The sequence below is a fragment of the Sorex fumeus genome, unplaced genomic scaffold, assembly GCF_029834395.1.
Source record: "Sorex fumeus unplaced genomic scaffold, SorFum_2.1 ptg000063l, whole genome shotgun sequence".
NCBI lineage: Eukaryota > Metazoa > Chordata > Mammalia > Eulipotyphla > Soricidae > Sorex > Sorex fumeus.
This window is the reverse complement of record NW_026606120.1, coordinates 25,167,986-25,186,575: the sequence shown is the minus strand read 5'-3', so window position 1 is coordinate 25,186,575 and position 18,590 is coordinate 25,167,986. Positions and strand designations below refer to the sequence as shown.

Sequence of the window (18,590 nt, the reverse complement as noted above, 5' to 3'; positions counted from 1 at the left end):
ATTATCTCAGCTGGATCACCTCAGTTTTGTTCTTCTCCTAACCTGTGTCTCCTATCTGCCTTTTGGATTTGTTAGGTGAATGGAGATATAGGGTGAATACAGGGCAAAACTTTGTGGAGGTTTTTAGTTAAATTAGAAATATAAATATTGAGTATAAACATGAACTTGTTCAGAGAAGTATATTTATAGTTTAGTGAAATGTTGATGGCATACTGATTAGGGAAAAGGAAATATTTATTTGCCTTTTAAAATTTTTTTATTTTTATAAAGTTGTTCACAATAATTTATTACATTAAATATTCCAACACCAATCCCACCTCAATGCACCTACCCAACACCATCATTTTGAATTTTCCCTACTTTCTTTCTTTCTTTCTTTCTTTCTTTCTTTCTTTATTTCTTTCGTCTGTCTGTCTTTTTTCTTTCTTTCTTACTTTCTTTTTCTTTTTGGGTCACACCCAGCAATGCTCAGGGGGTTGCTCCTGGCTCTGCATTCAGGAATTATTCCTGGCGATGCTCGGTGGACCATATGGGATGCTGTTTATCGAATGTGGGTCAGCCGCGTGAAAGACAAATGCCTTCCAGCCCCTAACTGCCTTTATTTATTTGTTTATTTATTTTATTAGTGAATCACCTTGAAGAACAGTTATAGACTTACAAATTTTTGTGCTTGGGTTTCAGTTATACAATGATCAAGAACCCATCCCTATACCAGTGCCCATTTTCCACCACCACGGGTCCCAGTATCCCTCCCATCCCCGACCCCCCCCCATCCCACCCTGCCTCTGTAGCAGAGCATTCCCTTTTGTTCTCTCTCTCCTTTTGGGTGCTGTGCTTTGCCAGAGAGGCATTGAGTGGCAATTGTGTTTGGTCTATAGTCTACTTTCAGCATGCTTCTCCCATCCTGGGAGGATCCTCTTGACACCCTTTATTTGGTGCTCCCTTCTCTATCTGAGCTTTCTTTTCCCCTAGCACGTGTGGCTGGCCTCCAAGTCATGGAGCAAAATTCCTGGTACTAATCTCAGCCACTCGTGGGTGTTAGTCTCCTATTTTGTTACTTTATGTTACCCAGATGAATGCAATCTTTCTGTGTCTATCCCTCTCTTTCTGACTCATTTTGCTTAAAATGATACTTTTCATGTATTACCACTTGTATGTAAATTTCATGATTCATCTTTTCCAACAGCTACATAGTACTCCATTGTGTAAATGTACCAAAGGTTCTTCAACCAGTCATCTGTTCTCGGGCACTCAGGTTTTTTTCAGATTCTGGCTATTGTAAAGAGTGCTGCAATGAACAAACAAGTGCAGATGTCACTTCGACTATACGTTTTTGCCTCTCTGGGACATATTCCCAGGAATGGTACAGCTGGGTCAAATGGGAGCTCAATTTCTAATTTTTTGAGAATCATCCATACTGTTTTCCAAAAGGGTTGAACCATTTGGCATTCCAACCAGCAGTGAAGGAGGGTCCCTTTCTCGCCACATCCGCACCAGCACCGGTTGCTTTTGTTGTTTTGGATGTGGGCCCGTCTCTGTAGTGTGAAATGATATCTCATTGTTGTTTTGATCTGCATCTCTCTGATGATTAATGGTGTAGAGCATTTTCTCATGTGCCTTTTAGCCATTCAGATTTTTTCTTTGAGAAAGTTTTTGTTCCTTTCATTGCCCCATTTTTTGATGGGGTTGTATGTTTTCTTTTTGTGGAGTTCAACCAGTATTTTGTATATCCTTGATATCAACCCCTTGTCAGATGTGTGTTCGGCGAATATTCTTTCCCATTCTGTTAGACTGTCTTTGTATTTTGGTCACTGTTTCTTTTGAGGTGAAGAAGCTTCTTAGTTTAAGATCGTCCCATTTGTCTATCTCTGTTTTCACTTGCTTGGCCAGTGGCGTGACATCTTTGAAGATACCATTAGCTTCTGATCTGCTGCCACCGTCCCTCGCTCTACCTTTTCCGAGTCTCCTCCTCTTCCTCACCCTTTGTTTCTTCGATCCCCACACCCAGTTGTGTCTCCATTCTGCCCCCATCACTCTGTGGTCTGTTTCCTTGGCAGCTGTGATCTTGCCCAGGCCGCAAGAGTCCCCAACTCTTCTCGCCAATATAAGGGAGGGCTGTTGGCCCTGTTTCCTGGTCATAGGATTGGCCACTGGCCTTCTCTGCTCTTCTCCTGCTCCCTCCCTGCTAACAACTGGATCACAAGACCCCAGGACCTGACTTTATCTTCCCCTGGTGAGAATGGTTAGAACCCACAGATCTCATAGTGCCTTTCTGTAAATATTCTCCCAAATCTCAGGTCTTTGGAACTCTTCCTCCATCTATGATGTCTGACATTCTCTTGTAGCCCCTCTGTTGAATTCACAGTCAGTGCTGTCTTTTCTTCATAGTACTTCAAGACCCGCCCGGCTGCAGATCTACTTCTCCATGGTTGGCTGACCAGTATGATCCCTAACTGCCTTCCTTGCTCCCCACAATGCTTCTGCTTTTCCTACCACACTGGACCCTCCTCTTTGTACCCTCTGCTCCCTTGACTCCAGGATCACAAGGTCATTTTTAGTTTCTTGCTTGGAATCCCAGCTCAGCAAAGCCTTCTTCCGGCAGCCATGAGCAACGCCCCTCCCTTTTAGACAGCTCCCATCTCTTATGAGATTTGATTGCACGTGTCAATCTGAGAGAGGTCTCTGGTCTTCTCTGTATGTGCCTGTGTGCCTTAAAGCTCCAGTACTAGGAATCACACAAGGGTACTCAGGGAGCATTTGTCTGCAGTGTGGTTAGAGGAGCCTCAGAGCTATAGTTCCTGCTCCCCAACTCCCCTGCCTAGATGAACCTTTCCCTTTGATGCAGTAAGAGGGGTTCTGCCCACACTGGTTTCCCTGAGATTATTTCAGGATGCTTTGTGGTGACGAGCCCCCCACCCCTCAGGCCCCAGCATTACAGAGTTTCTCCACCACACGTAGGTAGGAGCATTTTCCAAAGAGTCTGAACATTTTTGAGAAACCCAGAGGCTGAAGTGACTGAGAGGAAGGATTCTAGGTGGTGCATACTGCTGTAATCAGCTTTCTGAAAAGCCTAGGGTCTATAGTGGCTTCAGACACCCAGTGCCTCTCACAGGCTCAGTCTCTCGGCCCTTATTCATTAACCATCACTTCTGATGCTGAGTTAGTACAAGATCCTTGGCCAGTGGCCAAGTTTAACTGCATGATTGATAGATTTCCATCTGTGACTGTCCCAAGGATCAATTTGGAGCTTCCTAGTGCAGGATGGTAGTTCCAACCCCTGACTCTAGAACTATATCAGGACACTGGCATCAGGATCATTCCAAGGGACCACTGAATACACCCAAACAGCCGTGCCCAATAACCTGCCCTTATAATTAGAATTCTGAGCCCCACCTCAATTGTCCACACTGATGGCCCTCTCTTTTTTTAGGGTGATTCTGGAGGCCTTCTGGTCTTTGACTTCTCCAAGAGTTGGGTTCTTCTGGGGTTGGCCAGTTGGGGCCTGGACTGCCAGCGTCCCATATCCCTCAGTGTCTTCACCAGTGTTGCCCATTTCATCAAGTGGATCATCCGATCCAGAGACTTGTGCCTCTTTCTGTTTCCTTGTCTGCTCCTCCTGAGGTCCCATTTCTATATGAATCCTAGCCAGTTTCCAGCTCATCGATATTAACCCTCAGACCTCTACAGCACTGGCTCCTGTTGCTTTTAGTGCTTAAGGCCGTGTGGCAGGACCTGCAGTGACCGAAGAACATTCTGTCCCTGCTCTTTGGCCCAGTCCTCAGCATTCTTACTGGAGCCTCACACTTGCCACCATCTCTGTGGTTCTGTCCATCTGTTGTGATCCCAAACCCAAGCCTGGAAAAGCAAAGCAAAACCAAATATAGGCTCACCTTGCTCTGAAATTGGTGCATGTCCCTTCCTGTGGACTGTCATCTGAACCCCTGGTCAAGGAACGAGGCCTGGCAGGAAGGCTGACTGGCAGGAGGGCAGGCCACTGAGGCCACTGGGCACCTGCTGAAAGAGTTGTCTGTGTCCACGTTGGTAGACTCTCCTCTGTGTCGAAGGCGAGCAGATCTTCCCAGATCATGATCAATCTCTGCCGTCTCTCAGAAACGATAGGACAGGCCCATAACGCAAATGATGGAGACATCTCTGGAACCTGGAGGTCTGAGATGCAGGGGCAGCAGGGCTGATCGCACCAGAGGCCTCTCCACTTCATGTGTGGGTGCCTCTGTGTGAGTCCGTGTCTCTTCTCATCAGGACACCAGTCCTGTTGTGTTTGGGTATATGTCAGTGATCTCTTTCCTGTTAATCACCCCTTTGAAAGAACTGACCTCCATGGGTCTGGAAGCTCTTAGAGCTGTTTGGGGGCATGTTCAGCATGCATCATTGGGTGCAGCCCTGGAGGCACCCTGGCACTGAATTGCCATTGAATTGGCCAAGAAATGCCAGTGATGAAGTTTACATAGGTGTGCATAGATCTATCCCTCAGATGTGGCATATAAAGAGTTGTAATAAGGAAATAATAAATGCCAGAGACAATAAAAACTAAGGAAGAGTTTAGAGAGTGGAGTTTCCTGGGTGGCAGGGGAAGATGGTCTGGGGGAGAGGGGACTGGAGCCATGGCTGGGGAGGGCAGTGGGCACTCTGGTGCTGGTATGGTGAAGGGACACTGTGTCCATGGACCCCCACCACTGTAGCAGTGGGCAGTGCTGAAAGGAGGTAAAGAGATACTCATGATACCCTTTCAGTAACAGTATTGCAAACCACACTGCCTAAAAGGGAAGTGAGAGGGGGTGGGGGGGAGACAGACAGACAGACAGACAGACAGGCGCTCTTGTGCTGGTGTGTAGGACACTGTGTCCATGGTCCCCTATTACTGTAGCAGTGGGTAGTGGGCAGTGGGTGCTCTGGTGCTGGTATGTAGGACACTGTGTTCATGGACCTCCATCACTGTAGCAGCGGGCGGTGGGCACTCTGATGCTGGCGTGGTGGAGAGACACTCTGTCCATGACAACCTATGGCAGTAGCATTAGAAATCATGGTACCGAATGTTTTAGAAATATAAAGAATCCCTCATGGTGCCCCCAGACCTCCTGAGCGTTCCTTGGGAAGACCCCCCACCAACCCCAAGAGAGACCCTGAAACCAGCCCAATGTCTGAACATGCATACTGAGGGGCGCAAAGGCCATGTGCTGCCAGACACACGCCCAGCCCAGCACCACTTTCAGGGGGGTGTCCTGTCCTCCTGCAGGCCCAGCAGCCAACATAGCCTTACAGGGGACAGCCATGTTGGCCGCCTACAAGGTAAACTCCTTACCCACTGTGCTATTGCTCCAGCCTGTTAATAGTGATAAGTGCAGAGAATTAAAATGTTTAACACTGAAGAGTTGTTTTCCTACTGTTTCTCAATAATTAGAGTTGTAACTAGTTTTTAAAAACTAGTAGTCTAATTCCCTGAGAATCTCTAAGGTCCTGAGTTTCAAATATCTTGTCACCGAAAATGAAGAATGGTTCTCAAACACCTTCTCTACAGGTACCAGGACCATATTTAAATGGTAAAACACTTAACAATGAAATCAGTACATTAAATCGGCCCCCTTTATTATTATTATATGATTATTTGGTTTTGGGGGTACACCTGATATACTCACATCTTACTCCTGGATCTCTGAACAGACTCATTTATCACAGTGTGGGGGCGATATGGGGTGCTGGGAATCGAGTGCATGGATTGGCTATGGACAAGGCAGGCGACATATCTGCTGTATTATCCCTCCCACTTATTTTTTAAAGAGTGATGGGAAATGTTCAAATATGTCTGGTTACAAAAACATTTAAATTCAATGATGTCAAATCAAAGCATGGTACATTTTATGTGAGTGAAGAATATGATATGCAAATACCCAATGAGCTTTAATTTTTTATTTGGTCCAGGCTAATGCAGCAAGATGTGAGCCTTGTCTATGCCCTCAGGATGGTGTGGGCCTGCAGGTGACTGAGCACATCTTCCTCCAGATGGGAAGGGCTCCTCCACTGTCCAGGGAGCACAGTACTCTCAGGGTTCCCCCTTCCCCTGTGATTCCCCTCACCCTTTGTGCTCTCAGGCCTCCCAAGGAGCACAAGTGAGAGGACAGACACTGAGATGTTTCCAATGAACTGAACTTTATTCACTATTTACACAATGACACAAAGAGGCTGCTCCAGTCAAACCCCCATTCTAGGTACAACCCCTGCCATTCCAGAGCAGGCTTAGCTGAAGATCATGGGGAGCACAAGGCTTCTGGGTGCAGCCAGAACCTGGGAGGTGGTCAGGAGGAGCCCCCCGATATCCTACTGTCTCTCGTGCCCCTTCCCCCTCCTCTGGGCCATGGCAGGCTGGCACTTTCTCTTGGGGGGCAGGGAGGGGCCCTCCAGCTCCACAGTCAAGGCTGCGCCAGTAGACACCGTGGGGTGCCCCCTGGGACAGGGGGTCTTCTTAGCAGTGCGCCGCCTTGGGCCCCCACACAGAGGATGCTTCCTGGTAGGGGCCTTAGACTTGAAGGCCCTTGTGCGAGTGGATGGGAGCTCGGGAGTCCCCTGACCTCCAGGCAGGTGGGGGCCAGTGTCGGGGCCAGTGTCAGGGCCAGGGCTCCTGGGTAAGCCCCAGGGCAGCAGGCTGTAGTGAGAGGTTAGGAGGAAGGACAGGCTGGTCAGGTCCTCTTCCTCCTTACTAGAGCCCTCTGCTGGCCCAGGCGACCCCTGGCCAGGAAGGGCCTCACCCAGCATGCGGGGAGCCCTGCTGTCCAGAGCGGGTGCAGTGAGGCTGGGACAGGGGGCCGGTCCTGCCTGCAGTGGTGGAGACTCCAGGCTCCCCCGAGAGAGGACAGAGGCTCCAGGTGCCATCCCAGTGGCCTCGGCCCGCCCAGGCCATGAGGCGTGTCCAGAGTCAGTCTCAGATTCAGCGCTGGCCCCTGGCCTGTGGCCCCAGGTAGGTGTTGGGGTGCAGTAGCCTGCTGCACTCTCAGCTGGACTCGAGTCCTTTAGGGACACCTGGTGTTGGGGACGAGCCTTCATGACCTCCTTGTCCTGCGGGGTCTGCAGACGCTTTTCCACAAGCTGGGGAGAGAAGGAACATTGTGGGCATGTGGGGGTGCAGGGTGGGACAGAGAGTGACCCTGATTCCTCCCGAAACAGAAAAACCAGATCTCTGTCCCACTAAGGGTCCTCACCCCATATTCACGTCCTCCTCTCACCTGAGGACTCAGAGGGAGGCGCCTGGTCATGACATGGGCAGGGAGGCCACCAAGTGACCAAGACCCAGGGCGCTAGGGCGCCCCTCCTGACTCACGACCCACCTGCTGCTCTGAGTGCCCTGGGCCCTGTCCACTGTGTCCCCTGCAGGGTCTCTTTCCCAGGAATCATGTGAAATATGCCTCCTGTTTGTCCTGATTTGCTGCCCACTAACTTACAGGAATGCCTAGCATTACTCCCCTGGGCCCCACATGGACCTCAGAGACCCATCTGCCTCACCTGTGCGGGGGTGAGTCCTTCCTCCTCCTCCAGCTCCTCAGCCAGGGCCAGGAAATCCAGCTGGGACTCTGGGGAGACCAGGTACTCCAGGAAGCTGGGATGAAGGATCGCCTCAGCCTGGGAGAGGGAAGCAGGGGTGAGGGTCCTCGTAGGGAACAGGAGGGAATGAGGAAGCAAACACACCTGTCCCCAGCACAGTGCAGGGGCTTGAACAGCTGCACAAAGTCAAACACAGACCCACACCGGGAGAACTCACACACATAGACACACACATACACACACACGCAGATGCAAACACACCCTCACCCACAAAGGCACACCGACTATTCACCTACTCTCACAGAGAAGCACATGTAAACACACATGGATTCATGCAAACACCTGACACAAAGACACACACTCTTCCACCTCTAGGTACATGTACATGTATCTGCACGTGTCTGCACAGAGCCCACACAGTACACACAGAGGTAGACACAGAGATGTTCACACATTGACCAAACCCAAAAATGCACAGAAAGAGCCAATGCTTGTACACAGAGAGACACACGTGCACACATGCGCACAAACACAAGCAGAAATATCTAAACCAGGTGTGCATTTACACACAGAGCTCAAAGCAGAGACCGCACATCACTGCCAAGCCCTGGACAGAAGCAGCCCTGCACCCTCCCGACCCCACAGCAGCATGGACGCGGGGTCCCCTCACATCCCTCTCTTCTTCCTTCCTCCTCAGCCTGTGTCCCCAAGAAGGCCAGACCCCAGGCCCACCTTGGTGACAAAGGCCTCCTGGGAGCACAGCTCGTACACATAGCTCAGGAGCCCCGGGTCAGGGCAGGTCCCAGCCTCCTCCTGCTGCTCCTCCCTGTCCACTGCCCGTTGGCCGAGGGGCGCCCTGCAGACTGAGTCGGGGGCCTTTAGCTGCTCGTCCATGATGTCCATGTACTCCTGCACGGCCTCAGGAGGGATCTCCTCAGGGGCCTTGGTCTTGGGGGGCTGCTGAGGTTTGTGTGTCTTGGGGCGGGCTGCCCGGGCCTGGGGTCTGGCCTTCTTGGGGACACAGGCTGAGGAGGAAGGAAGAAGAGAGGGATGTGAGGGGATCCCGCGTCCATGCCCTCAGACACACAGCACTGAGCACAGAGTTGGGGACGGGTCCCTGTAGGCTGGATCAGGGCCCTAGAATCCAGTGACTGTGTGAGGGATGAGGTGGCCCTCAACGGGAGGAGGGACCAACTGTGTCCCCAGGGTCTCCGACCCCACTTCAAAGGTGAGTCTGACGCCTCAGGCAGCGTGGGGTGTGCTAGGAGAGGGAGAAACCAGTGGACAGTAAGCCGCTGACCATAGGTCTGGGGGTCATCGGGAGAGTGAAGGCTCCCTGTCAGGTCAAGACCCACGAGGGCCTTCCCAGGTCCTGTGGCCCTTAGCTGGGAGCAGGGTCCGTACCTGTCTGCTGGTCTGGCGGTGGGCCTGGAGCCCCCTGAGGCCCAGGCCTGGGTGGGGCGGGGAGTGGCAGGCCCTGCACCCCGTTCGTCCACTGCAGTTTCTGCACCTCCATCTCCTCCTCGGCCTCAAACTCCATGAACCTGGTGTGGGGAACACAGACCCTGATGAGTCGGGTTGAATGGGACTGAGCAGGATGAGTAAGGGACAGGGGATGCTCATGGCCCAGTCCCCAGGAGGGTAGAGAATGGGGTGGACACGGACCCCAGCACCCCCAGCGATCATCCACATTGGCCCTGGAGGGTCACAGCAGGTCAGGGACTGTGACCCTCAGACTGTGGTCAGGAGCCCCAGAGAGGGCTGGGGAAAAGTGTCCCGGCTCCGGGAGGAACAAGTTTCCGCAGTGGAAGGGTCTCCCGGGGCTGCCAAGCCCTCTCTTCCCCTCGGCCATCTGGGACCAGCCCCTGAAGCTCGGGCCTGCAGCCACCCTGACCCCCACTCTCTGCTCAGGCCTGACTCACTTGGCCGCCATGTCGTAGTAGATCATGCGGTCATAGTTGCTCTTGCCCTGCCATTCCTGCAGGGCCCGGTGCAGGCCTTCCTCCAGGCTCATGGTGGGCTTCAGGCGGGCCAGGGTGCGCAGCACCGGGCTGCAAGAACAGGTTCGGTCAGGCTCTGCGTCTGCCGGGAGCCCCCGCCGCCCCACACCCATGCCTTGACCCCCGATATCGGCCTGATCTCCCCTCCCAGAGTGGACTCTGCCTCCTATACCCCAGTCCAGTGGCCCTGCTGGCATCCACTCTTAGCTCTGGGGATACGTCATGAGACGCCAAGGCCGAGCAGTCATGGCCTGTCTGAATTCTGTCACATCTGTGCTGTGTCTGGTCTTGGGAACGGAATGTCTGTCCTTCAGACCACAGGTCGGGACCAACCCTGATGAGGGGACTGAGGTGAGGCTTAGGGCATGGCTGGTCACTACGGGCCTTTGAGCCAGAACCCCAGGATGGCATTCCTGAGTATAGCCAGTGAGTGGGGCTGTGCTGAGGTGCTGGGCAGTGTGGCCACCGGTCCTACAGGCCATGATGCACTGAGGGTGATTCCTGTATGTGCTATCCCTGGGGACAGGGTCCTCATCCTTCCTCCAGCTCTCCCATGGACCCTACTCTGGGTGTCACCCCAGTCCCCTCCTGGGAAACTCCCATTAGCTCTAGGACCCCCGAGGGACTCACATGAAGAAGCAGGAAAGGGCCTCAGTGTCCGGAGTCTGAGGAAGGTACCTCCGGGCCAGGGCCTTAAAGCGCTGCCAGCGCCGGAAGTTCTCGTAGACGCTGTTGGGGTTTCTGGAGCTTTTAGGCGGTGACTGGCTCCGGGTGGCCGCCGGACCACTGTCCCCACAAACCCACTGGGTCAGTGTCCCACTGCTGGATGGGAGGGTGATGGGGGCCACCTGGGCCACTGGCAGTGGAGCCTGTGGACGATGGTCTTCTGTCCCAGCCTGGGTGACAGTAGTAGCTGGGGTGGGCATAATTGTCTCCGGCCCAGAGGACACCAAGTAGAGTGGTGCAGGATGCCCGGCCACCGCAGTAGGAGCTTCTGCGGTCCCCCAGTTGAGTGGAGCCTGTGTCAGGATGACAGGCTGGTTCTGGGATGACTCCACAAGCCCTGCTTCAGGGCTGACCTGGATGATGACCTTGCAAGGTCCAGGGTTGTGGGGGCCAGGACCGGCAGCTCCTGCCACCACGGGCATCATGGGAAAAGGTGACAGCACCAGAGGGTTGCCGGGAACGCTGGTCGAGGTCACCAGAGGGGGCATCTGGATCGGCTCCCAGGGTGGTGGCTGGGGGGGCCCTGGATTGAGAAAGGGCAAGACCCTGAAGACACCGAGGAGAGGAGGGAGGGGGAATGAGAGGAGGATGGTACAGGGAGCAGCGGTGCCTCATTGGCTCAACCATCTCTAGATCAGGCCCTTTGATGGGAATGAGGCAGCATGCCCTGTCTCAGCCCTGAGTTGCTGACACAGGCCATCCTTCCCCTCCAACTGGGTTATGCTTTGTGGAGATCCTAAGGCCAGGGTCCTTGTGTCCTGGGATGGCCTCTGTGCTGACCACACTGACCTCTCACACCCTGCCCTCCAGCCTCTTTGGAGCTTCCCAACATGTACCTGGACACACTGGTCTGTCGGCAAGAGACCCTGCAGGGTCAGTCACAGAGACTGGACCAGCCGCACCACAGGTGCTCAGCACCTACAGGGTCCCATGACAACAGTCTAAAGGACAGACTGTCTACTCAGGCTGTAGGCTCATCAGGGCCTCCTGCTTCACTAAGAAGGCAAACACCTCTGAAAATGTGTTCTTCCCAAGAAGTGCCCAGGACCCAGACAGGAGCACAATACCCACTGCCTAGCCTGTGCACAGTAAACCCACAGTCAACCCTCCACACTGGCGGGTGTTGCCACCCTGTCTCTCGAACACTTAGTCACAGTTTCTACCTCCAACATTCTCTTCCCACGAGAGTGGCCTGGAAAGTGGTCCTGGGCTCCATGAGTTACGCCAGTTCCATCAGGGACGATGGCAAGGATGGAAAAGGTCCGAGATTTCACCAGTCAGACTCTGGGAGGTTTCCAGAGTTCTGGAGCTGGTGGTCATGGTAGATTGAAAATTGGTGACATCTTCTAAATAATCTAAGACTTTATCCCAGTGACAGGATCCTAAACATCAGGCATAAACCAGGTGCCAGGAGAGAGAAAATTGTCTGCAACCATACTTGCGCACAAGGAATTCAGGCAGAGACTGGTCCTAGAGACGCCCTAGAGCCTGTGTGCATCACGCTCAAGACAGAGGCCCTGAGGCTCCAACTGCTCTGAGGATGCTATCATTTTGCCTCAGCACATTCCACCTCACCTCAAGGAACAGACCTTCACAGGCTTTACTCAGGAAAACCCAACAAATCACACCCACAGACATAGAGACACCCCCTCACACACCCCCTCACATTCTCTCCCTCCCTTCCTCCCTCTCTCTCTCTCTCTCTTTCTCTCTCTCTCTCTCTCTCTCTCTCTCTCTCTCTGTCTCTCTCACACACACACATTCATGTCTACCCCCCTCTAGGGTATGAGGGGGGATGTGATTACCAATCATTCTTCACCTCAGAGCTGAAATGCAGACTGGTCCCCATGAAATGCCAGACCATGGAAGAACAAACTTCACCAAAAGAACAATCCAGAACAACTCAAGAGTCTGAGTCATAACTACGCTGAAGTCACCTGTCTCCCAGTCTGCTGACCCAGGACAGCTACTGGGCTCAGCCAGGAGAGAGTTCCCATCTGCAGGGGGGTCAGGCTCTGACTGTGGCAGTTAGCCACTTGTAGCCCAGCTCTGGAGTGGACGCATCATGGCAGAAGTGCACACAGACAACCTCACTCAACAAGGTTCAGGCTGGACCATCTCTGCTGAGCTGCCCACATCAGGTTGAGCTCAGCCCAAATCCAAATCCTTCTAAACTTATTCTAGAGCACAGGAAGGGACAAGGACTCAGCATGCCTTGGTGTTCCCTGTGCTACCACCAAACAGACCCTCCATACACACGACAAATGGCCTTGTTCCCCCATCCACAAGCAGGGACACTCACACACAAAGCAACAATATGCCTGCTACCTCCCTCTGTCCATACCCATGACCTTCCCCCTGTCATTTGACACACCTCCACGGATGCCCTCCCTGTCCCCTCAGGTCCTCCTGGGCTCCCATTGCTGTGCAAGTGAGCTATCTATGAAGCCCAGTCCTTTCTCCTCTTTTACCCCTTCAAAACTTGGTGTCCCCAGTCAGGATAACTCTGAACCCAAAGGCTTTCAAGGTGGCAGAGACTTTCTCACATACACAGACACCCTCACAGGCTTACCTCCTTCTGACGCCATCCCCGTAGACGAGGCCAGAGGCCACTACAGCTTATCAGCGTTCACAATGGTGAAAGGCAGGACCTGTATCAGACAGTGAACTGCTCACGCAGATGCTCAGGATCCGAGTGGGTGAGGGAGAGGTTTGGATTCAAACCTCAGAATGTTGGGCCAAGACATTCTGCAGTGGGGGAGGGGAGGGCCAGGAGGGCCTGGCTGGGGAAACATTCCATGAAGGGCTCTGATTGGTGGGCCAGAACCAGATCTTTCCTTCAAACTGGTCAGTGGCAGCGCTGCTCACATGGCCTCTTCTAGCAACTTAGACAAAGTTTCCCCATTCTCAGCACACAGGTTGGCTTGGTCTTTGCTGGATCTCAATACTTTATCCACCAGTCTAGTTGTGTGCCCCTCAAATCTCTCTCCTTCCTCTCTCCCTGTTGACCTCCTTCAACAGAGGCTACTCTTTCTTTGAAAATTCAGTCATTAGTGATTTATGAACCCATGGAGGTCACAATTTGAGAGGAGTTTCCCCCAGCAAATGCAGTGGGTTTTGCTTTATTGTTTGTTTTGCTGATCATTCATTAGGGTCCAGTCCCTAGGACTGAAAGTAATGTAGATTTGTCTAGCATGTTTGACTAACATTTTCAAAGTTTCTTTCTACTGGAAGCTCTTATCCTTCCTGGAATAGCCATGAAGCCTCAAGTTGAGACAATGACCAGACTCAAACTTACTTCTTTGCATTTGCTATCCATTTTATGGATGATCTGCCTCCTAAATATAATGTTGAATTGAGGAATATCTTTCATTGTTCAAAGCTAAGTTTTGCCAAAGGCTCAATGATGTGTGTTTAATGCAGTGCTGGGTGTTCCCTTCAACTTTCTCTGATTAGTACAATGCTCTCTCCCACACAAAACTGGTATTCTGTTGTTAACATATTTCTAGACATGCACTATGTGCTGAAACCCAAAAAGGATCCCATTTTTATGAACTCATAATTGTTTTCCTCTCTGGTTAAAAGTACATGTATGTTCTACCCGCTGGCATGTGCAGTGATTTCTTTATATTGTTTAAACGGCTTCTCTCTCCTTTAGGAGACTCCATCCCCACAGCATAAACTTCTGCCGTTCCTAACTGAATCCTTACACTGCCTGGCAATTCAGTGGCCGATGGAATAGGGAGGTCTGAATTAGGAAGTGGAGAAGAATGGATGTGCAACTGACTTCAATATTCAGATCCTCAACAAAGTTACCTTCTACATAATTTTTTCCATGGTTGGGAAACCCTGAATTCAGATTTCCTCTACACTCTTTTCTCCAGTGTTTATAAGAAAGAGAGTTTTCAGTCTAATTTTGGAACGATTTATAAGATCTTCCCAAACTCTCAGTCTGAAAGGTTTTGGGATTATGCATTTAAATCCAACATTCCTTGCACTGTTTGGTCGCTATCGAGGGAATGACCTGCTCCGTCCATAGCCGTCAGATCATTCCATTCTCTGCAGCACCGAGGCTGCGTTTGCAGACACCGATCTCTGGACGTTTCCCAGCAGCTGCTCTGTGCACTCTACATTGGTTCAGTAGGGATATCCAAGTCATAAGAATTCTATCAACATCAGGAACATCCTTCCCCAAACGATGTTGGACACAGGAAACACAGGAAAGTCGAGACATTTCTTGGGACTTCCACTTCGGTCACGAAGAACCTAGACTTGATTTTCAGCCAAGGATTCCTCATGAGATGGATTTTGAGATTGAACTTTGTCCTCGGGCATCAATCAAGGCTTTATGCTTGCTTCCTTGCTGTGTCCTGAAAAGCCACCAATAATTATGGAGACGCTTGCGCGTGACTGGCGGACGTTACCACCCACCGTGTCCAGTAGGTGCGGGCGCGTCGGGGCTGTCCTGGGTCAGTTCTAAGCAGTTAGAGGTAACGGACACGCACGCGCACCTGCATCTCTCGCGGGGTCTGCAGCCGCCAACGTCCTACAGGCTATGGGTGTAATGATTCCCCAAAAGGGAATCATTACACCTTTTGTAATGATGCCCCAAAAGGGAATCATTACACCTTTGGGATATTCGCACCCATGCCTGTGTCGGGATCAACAGAGTGGTGTGTGGCCCTGTCCAGCTCTCTGCGGGGGCGCGTCTCCCCCAGGCTGTGGGCACTGCCGCACACCTGCGCCAGGTCGTTTCTGGATCTGGATGCTGAGCGCCAGGGAGGTAAAGGACTCCTGGGACCAATCTAACTGCTGCTTGGGGCCAGAGCGATAGTGCAGCGGGGTAGGGTGATTGCCTTGCACGTGGCCAACCTGGGTTCCATCACAGTCATTCCTGATGGTACCCTGAGTACCGCCAGAGTAATTCCTGAGTGCGAAGGAATTACTGAGCATAGCCAGTGTGGCTGAAAACCAAACCAAAACAAACCTCTGCTGCCTTGTGAGCCAGTTTGGAGTGATGCAAAAGCCAGCCAAAAGTTGTTCCTAATTTGAAATCCTTATTCCTAGAGCAAGAAGTGTCTCAGGTCACAGCAGTACATGGGGAAAATGTACTAGTGCTAACACATCTCCTCAGAGCTTCACTTTTCTTTTCCTAAAAGAATTAGAAACCAAGATCTGTGTTTCAGCACTTTTCAGTAAATGAAACAGTTTTGTTGACGAAGAGTAATGAAATCATCATTACCTGAATGCCCAATTATGGTGCAGTTGGTACCTAAGTTGGCAGGAGATGTAAGAGTTAAGCAAACATAAAAATATTAAATCTGGGGACCGGAGTGATTGGACAGCAGGTAGGGTGTTGCCTCGAGTGCTGCTGTCTCAGGTTCAATCCCTGGCATCCCACACAGTCCCTCAAGCACTGCCAGGAGTGATTCCTGAATGCAGAGCCAGGAGTAACCCCTGAGCATCACTGGGTGTGATCCAAAAAGGTCAGATTTAGTTGAGCAAATTAAATTGACAATGGAAATACACTTTTGGTGTATTTTTTTAGTTTGTAAAGTGTTTGCTCTTTTTCCAGGATACTGTTTGACACAGATACTTGTTTTTCAGAGAGCAATGGTGCTTCAGTCCTTGCTTCACACAAGCACATGAGTGAGATGCTGCAATCCCAGACCTCTGACAGTTCAAGCACCTTAGTTTCAAAGAGAGCACTAGAAAGGCTAGTGGGTAGAGACAAGGATTTTGTGTTGTTTATTTGGGGAAGCAATCTGCTGGATTAGAGGGGAGCACATCGACCCCATCAAACAAGAAGAACCCATAGTGTTGGGCGGTTCTGGTACCGGGACAATGCTACTTCTGGTTCCTTTACCCCACCAGGACTTTGTCAGGGGAGGATATGTCTGCTATCAAAAGGGCGAGCAAAGAGCAATTGGAAAGAGTCTTGAGAAACCTCAGCGAGGAGGAAGATGCTGTATGGGCACAGAGAAGACTGCAGTTTGATCCTCTCCTGGGAGTAGCCAGTCACGGAAGCTTTTACTGCTTCCCCTTCAGGACACAGAAAAGGGTGAGGGTGAAGGGTCAGCATCCTTCATTTTCCTTCTGAGCCTCTTTAGAAGGTTACGGTGCCTGTGTACTGGGGGAAGTAAAGTTCAGTGTGGGTGTGTTTGCAAATGACGTACAGGCGTAGTATTCATGCGATATGGTTTTCATCCTGTGTTCCATGTAGTTCCATGTAGTTCCATGTAGTTTCCATGTAAATACAGTATTCATGCGATATGGTTTTCATCCTGTGTTCCATGTAGCATCACCCCTAAGGACATACATGTTGCCATCAGTAACTATAGACCAATCTTTATTTTTATGGAGTTATTGGTTTTTAAGTCTTATATATTTAGGATATCAATTTCTTCATCAAAAGCATAGGTTACAAATGTTTTTTTCCCTCTCAATAAGATATCTTTTAATTTTAGCCTTTTTCTCTTTTTTTGCCATACAAAAGCTTTTTAGTTTGGTGTGGTCCCATTTGTTTATTTCTGCTCTTGATTTCTTTGTCCAGTGGAATCACTAATAACACTTCTGAAGTCCCTATCCAAAATAGTTCTATATGTTTTCTTCAGTGTGTTTGTAGATGCTGGTCTAATCTTGAGATCTTCACTCCAAGATGATTTTTTTTTTTGGTGGAAGCTGGTGGAACTGAGAGCTGGGCGTTTGAGCAACAGGAGTAAAGCTTCAGGTCTCACCAAATATTTGGTAAAATTCATCATCGAAGCTACCTTTATTGGGCTTTACTTTGCTGGGAGATTTTTCATGACTGACTGATTAAACTTAGAAGTAATGGATCTTTTAAAAACCTTTTTTCACCCATAATCTATTTTTCAATATCTGTTGGTGTAGAGTTGTTCTCAGTAGCCTGATTTTCCTTTGCATTTCCGTTACTGATTTAAATGTCTCCTGTTTTCACTTAAAGTTTGTCATTTCAGCAGATCTGAGTGTTGGGGTAAAATCCCAAATAATAATGGTGGGTCTGGTGTCAAAATGTTGAATGTGACCAAAGTAGAGCGAGAGTTAATGTGGAAATCATCTGCCCCACAGGTAAGGGGAGGGTGTGGTATGGGGGTATACTGGGGTATTTGGTGGTGGAGAATGGGCACTGGTGAGGGTACGGGTGTTTCATCGTGTGACCGAGACTTAAACCCAAAAGCTTTGTGACTGCTCTCACAGTGATTCAATGGATAACATTGTAAATAATAAAAAAAAGAAAAAGTAAGGTGGAGTTCATGCCCAATTCAGTCAGCTGATCAGTGGCTGGGTAAATAGTAGTACTCCTACATGAAAAAGAAGGGGGAAAAAAGTTTGTCATTTAAGGTCATTTCTCTTTTCCCCATGGAACAATAGCACAGTGGTAGGGTGTTTGGCTTGCATGCAGCCAGCCAGACTGATTTGGGTTTGATTCCTCCACCCCTCTCAGAGAGCCCAGCAACCTCCTGAGAGTATCTTGCCTGCACAGCAAAGCCTGGCAAGCTCCCTGTGACGTATTCAATATGCCAAACACAGTACGAACAAGTCTCAAAATGGAGATGTTACTGGGCCCGCTCGAGCAAAGCGACAAACAACGGGAGGGCAGTGGAAAGACAGTGTCTCTTTTACCCCTAGTTAATTTTGTTTATCTTTCCAGAACCAATGTTTGGGTTGGTCAGTCTTTTCCCTTTTATTTGAAAATTTTGTTGCTTGCTAATGTGGACCTTTATTTTTGTATTTTCTTTTTTAAAAATGTTATTTTAATTGATTTAACTCTGCCGTATTGGGGGCTCTTTCAGGGTCAGGGGAATGAGAACCATTGTATTTATGTTTTGGGCATATCAAATATGCCATGGATAGCTTGCCAGGCTCTGCCATGCGGGCAGGATACTCTGGGTAGGTTGCCGGGGTCTGTGAGTGGGATAGAGGCTTTTAGGGCGGCCTCTAATCACCCTTGCAGGTGTTCCCATTGTTCAAACCATGTTTGAACCCCATCAAATATGGTGCAGTAATCTTGGAAGATGGGTATTAAGTGTCTTATGATGTGAGGTCCAGAAAGTGGCCTGGAGCATGACGGTAGCTGGGTAGTGGAGGTAGTGGGGGTTGAGACTGAAACGATCATCGAATCCCTAGCCAAACAGGGCGTTCGGTCCTCCATGAGCTGTATTATGGATTTACTACCAGTATCTCACCATTCTACAAGGAAGTGATCATCGACATCAAGAGAGGGGTTCTGCAGGGTGATACCATTTCACCGAAACTCTTCAGTGCCACCCTTGAGAACTTCATGCGAGGAAC

At 50.4% G+C, this 18,590-nt stretch overlaps 2 protein-coding genes across 2 annotated transcripts in view; both read right to left on the bottom strand.

The window, feature by feature from the left end:
* Positions 1–3,929: 3,929 nt before the first annotated feature.
* LOC130034959 (NUT family member 2G-like) lies at positions 3,930–10,765 on the bottom strand. The gene is made up of 7 exons (XM_056126460.1): positions 10,182–10,765; positions 9,474–9,602; positions 8,956–9,095; positions 8,284–8,576; positions 7,513–7,629; positions 7,033–7,098; positions 3,930–4,103 (listed from the first exon to the last, which is right to left on the bottom strand). Exons 1-7 carry the CDS (start codon positions 10,763–10,765, stop codon positions 3,930–3,932), a joined length of 1,503 nt encoding a protein of 500 aa, XP_055982435.1.
* Positions 10,766–12,889: 2,124 nt separating this feature from the next.
* The window catches only part of LOC130034958 (NUT family member 2F-like), a 147,589-nt gene continuing 141,888 nt past the window's right edge, over positions 12,890–18,590 (bottom strand). The window contains exon 13 of the mRNA XM_056126459.1: positions 12,890–12,928. Within this exon, the coding sequence (XP_055982434.1) occupies positions 12,890–12,928 (39 nt within the window). The remainder of the gene's footprint in view (positions 12,929–18,590) is intronic.

Bases quoted from the DNA above. Each gene is read 5' to 3' on its own strand.
- LOC130034959 (XM_056126460.1), bottom strand. From the start codon at position 10,765: ATGCCCCCTCTGGTGACCTCGACCAGCGTTCCCGGCAACCCTCTGGTG. The intron at 7,630-8,283 runs GTGGGCCTGGGG...TCCCTCTCCCAG, and splicing joins AGGAGGCCTTTGTCACCAAG to GCTGAGGCGATCCTTCATCC. The intron at 4,104-7,032 runs GTGTCCCTAAAG...CGTTTCTGAGAG, and splicing joins AGGCTCGTCCCCAACACCAG to ACGGCAGAGATTGATCATGA.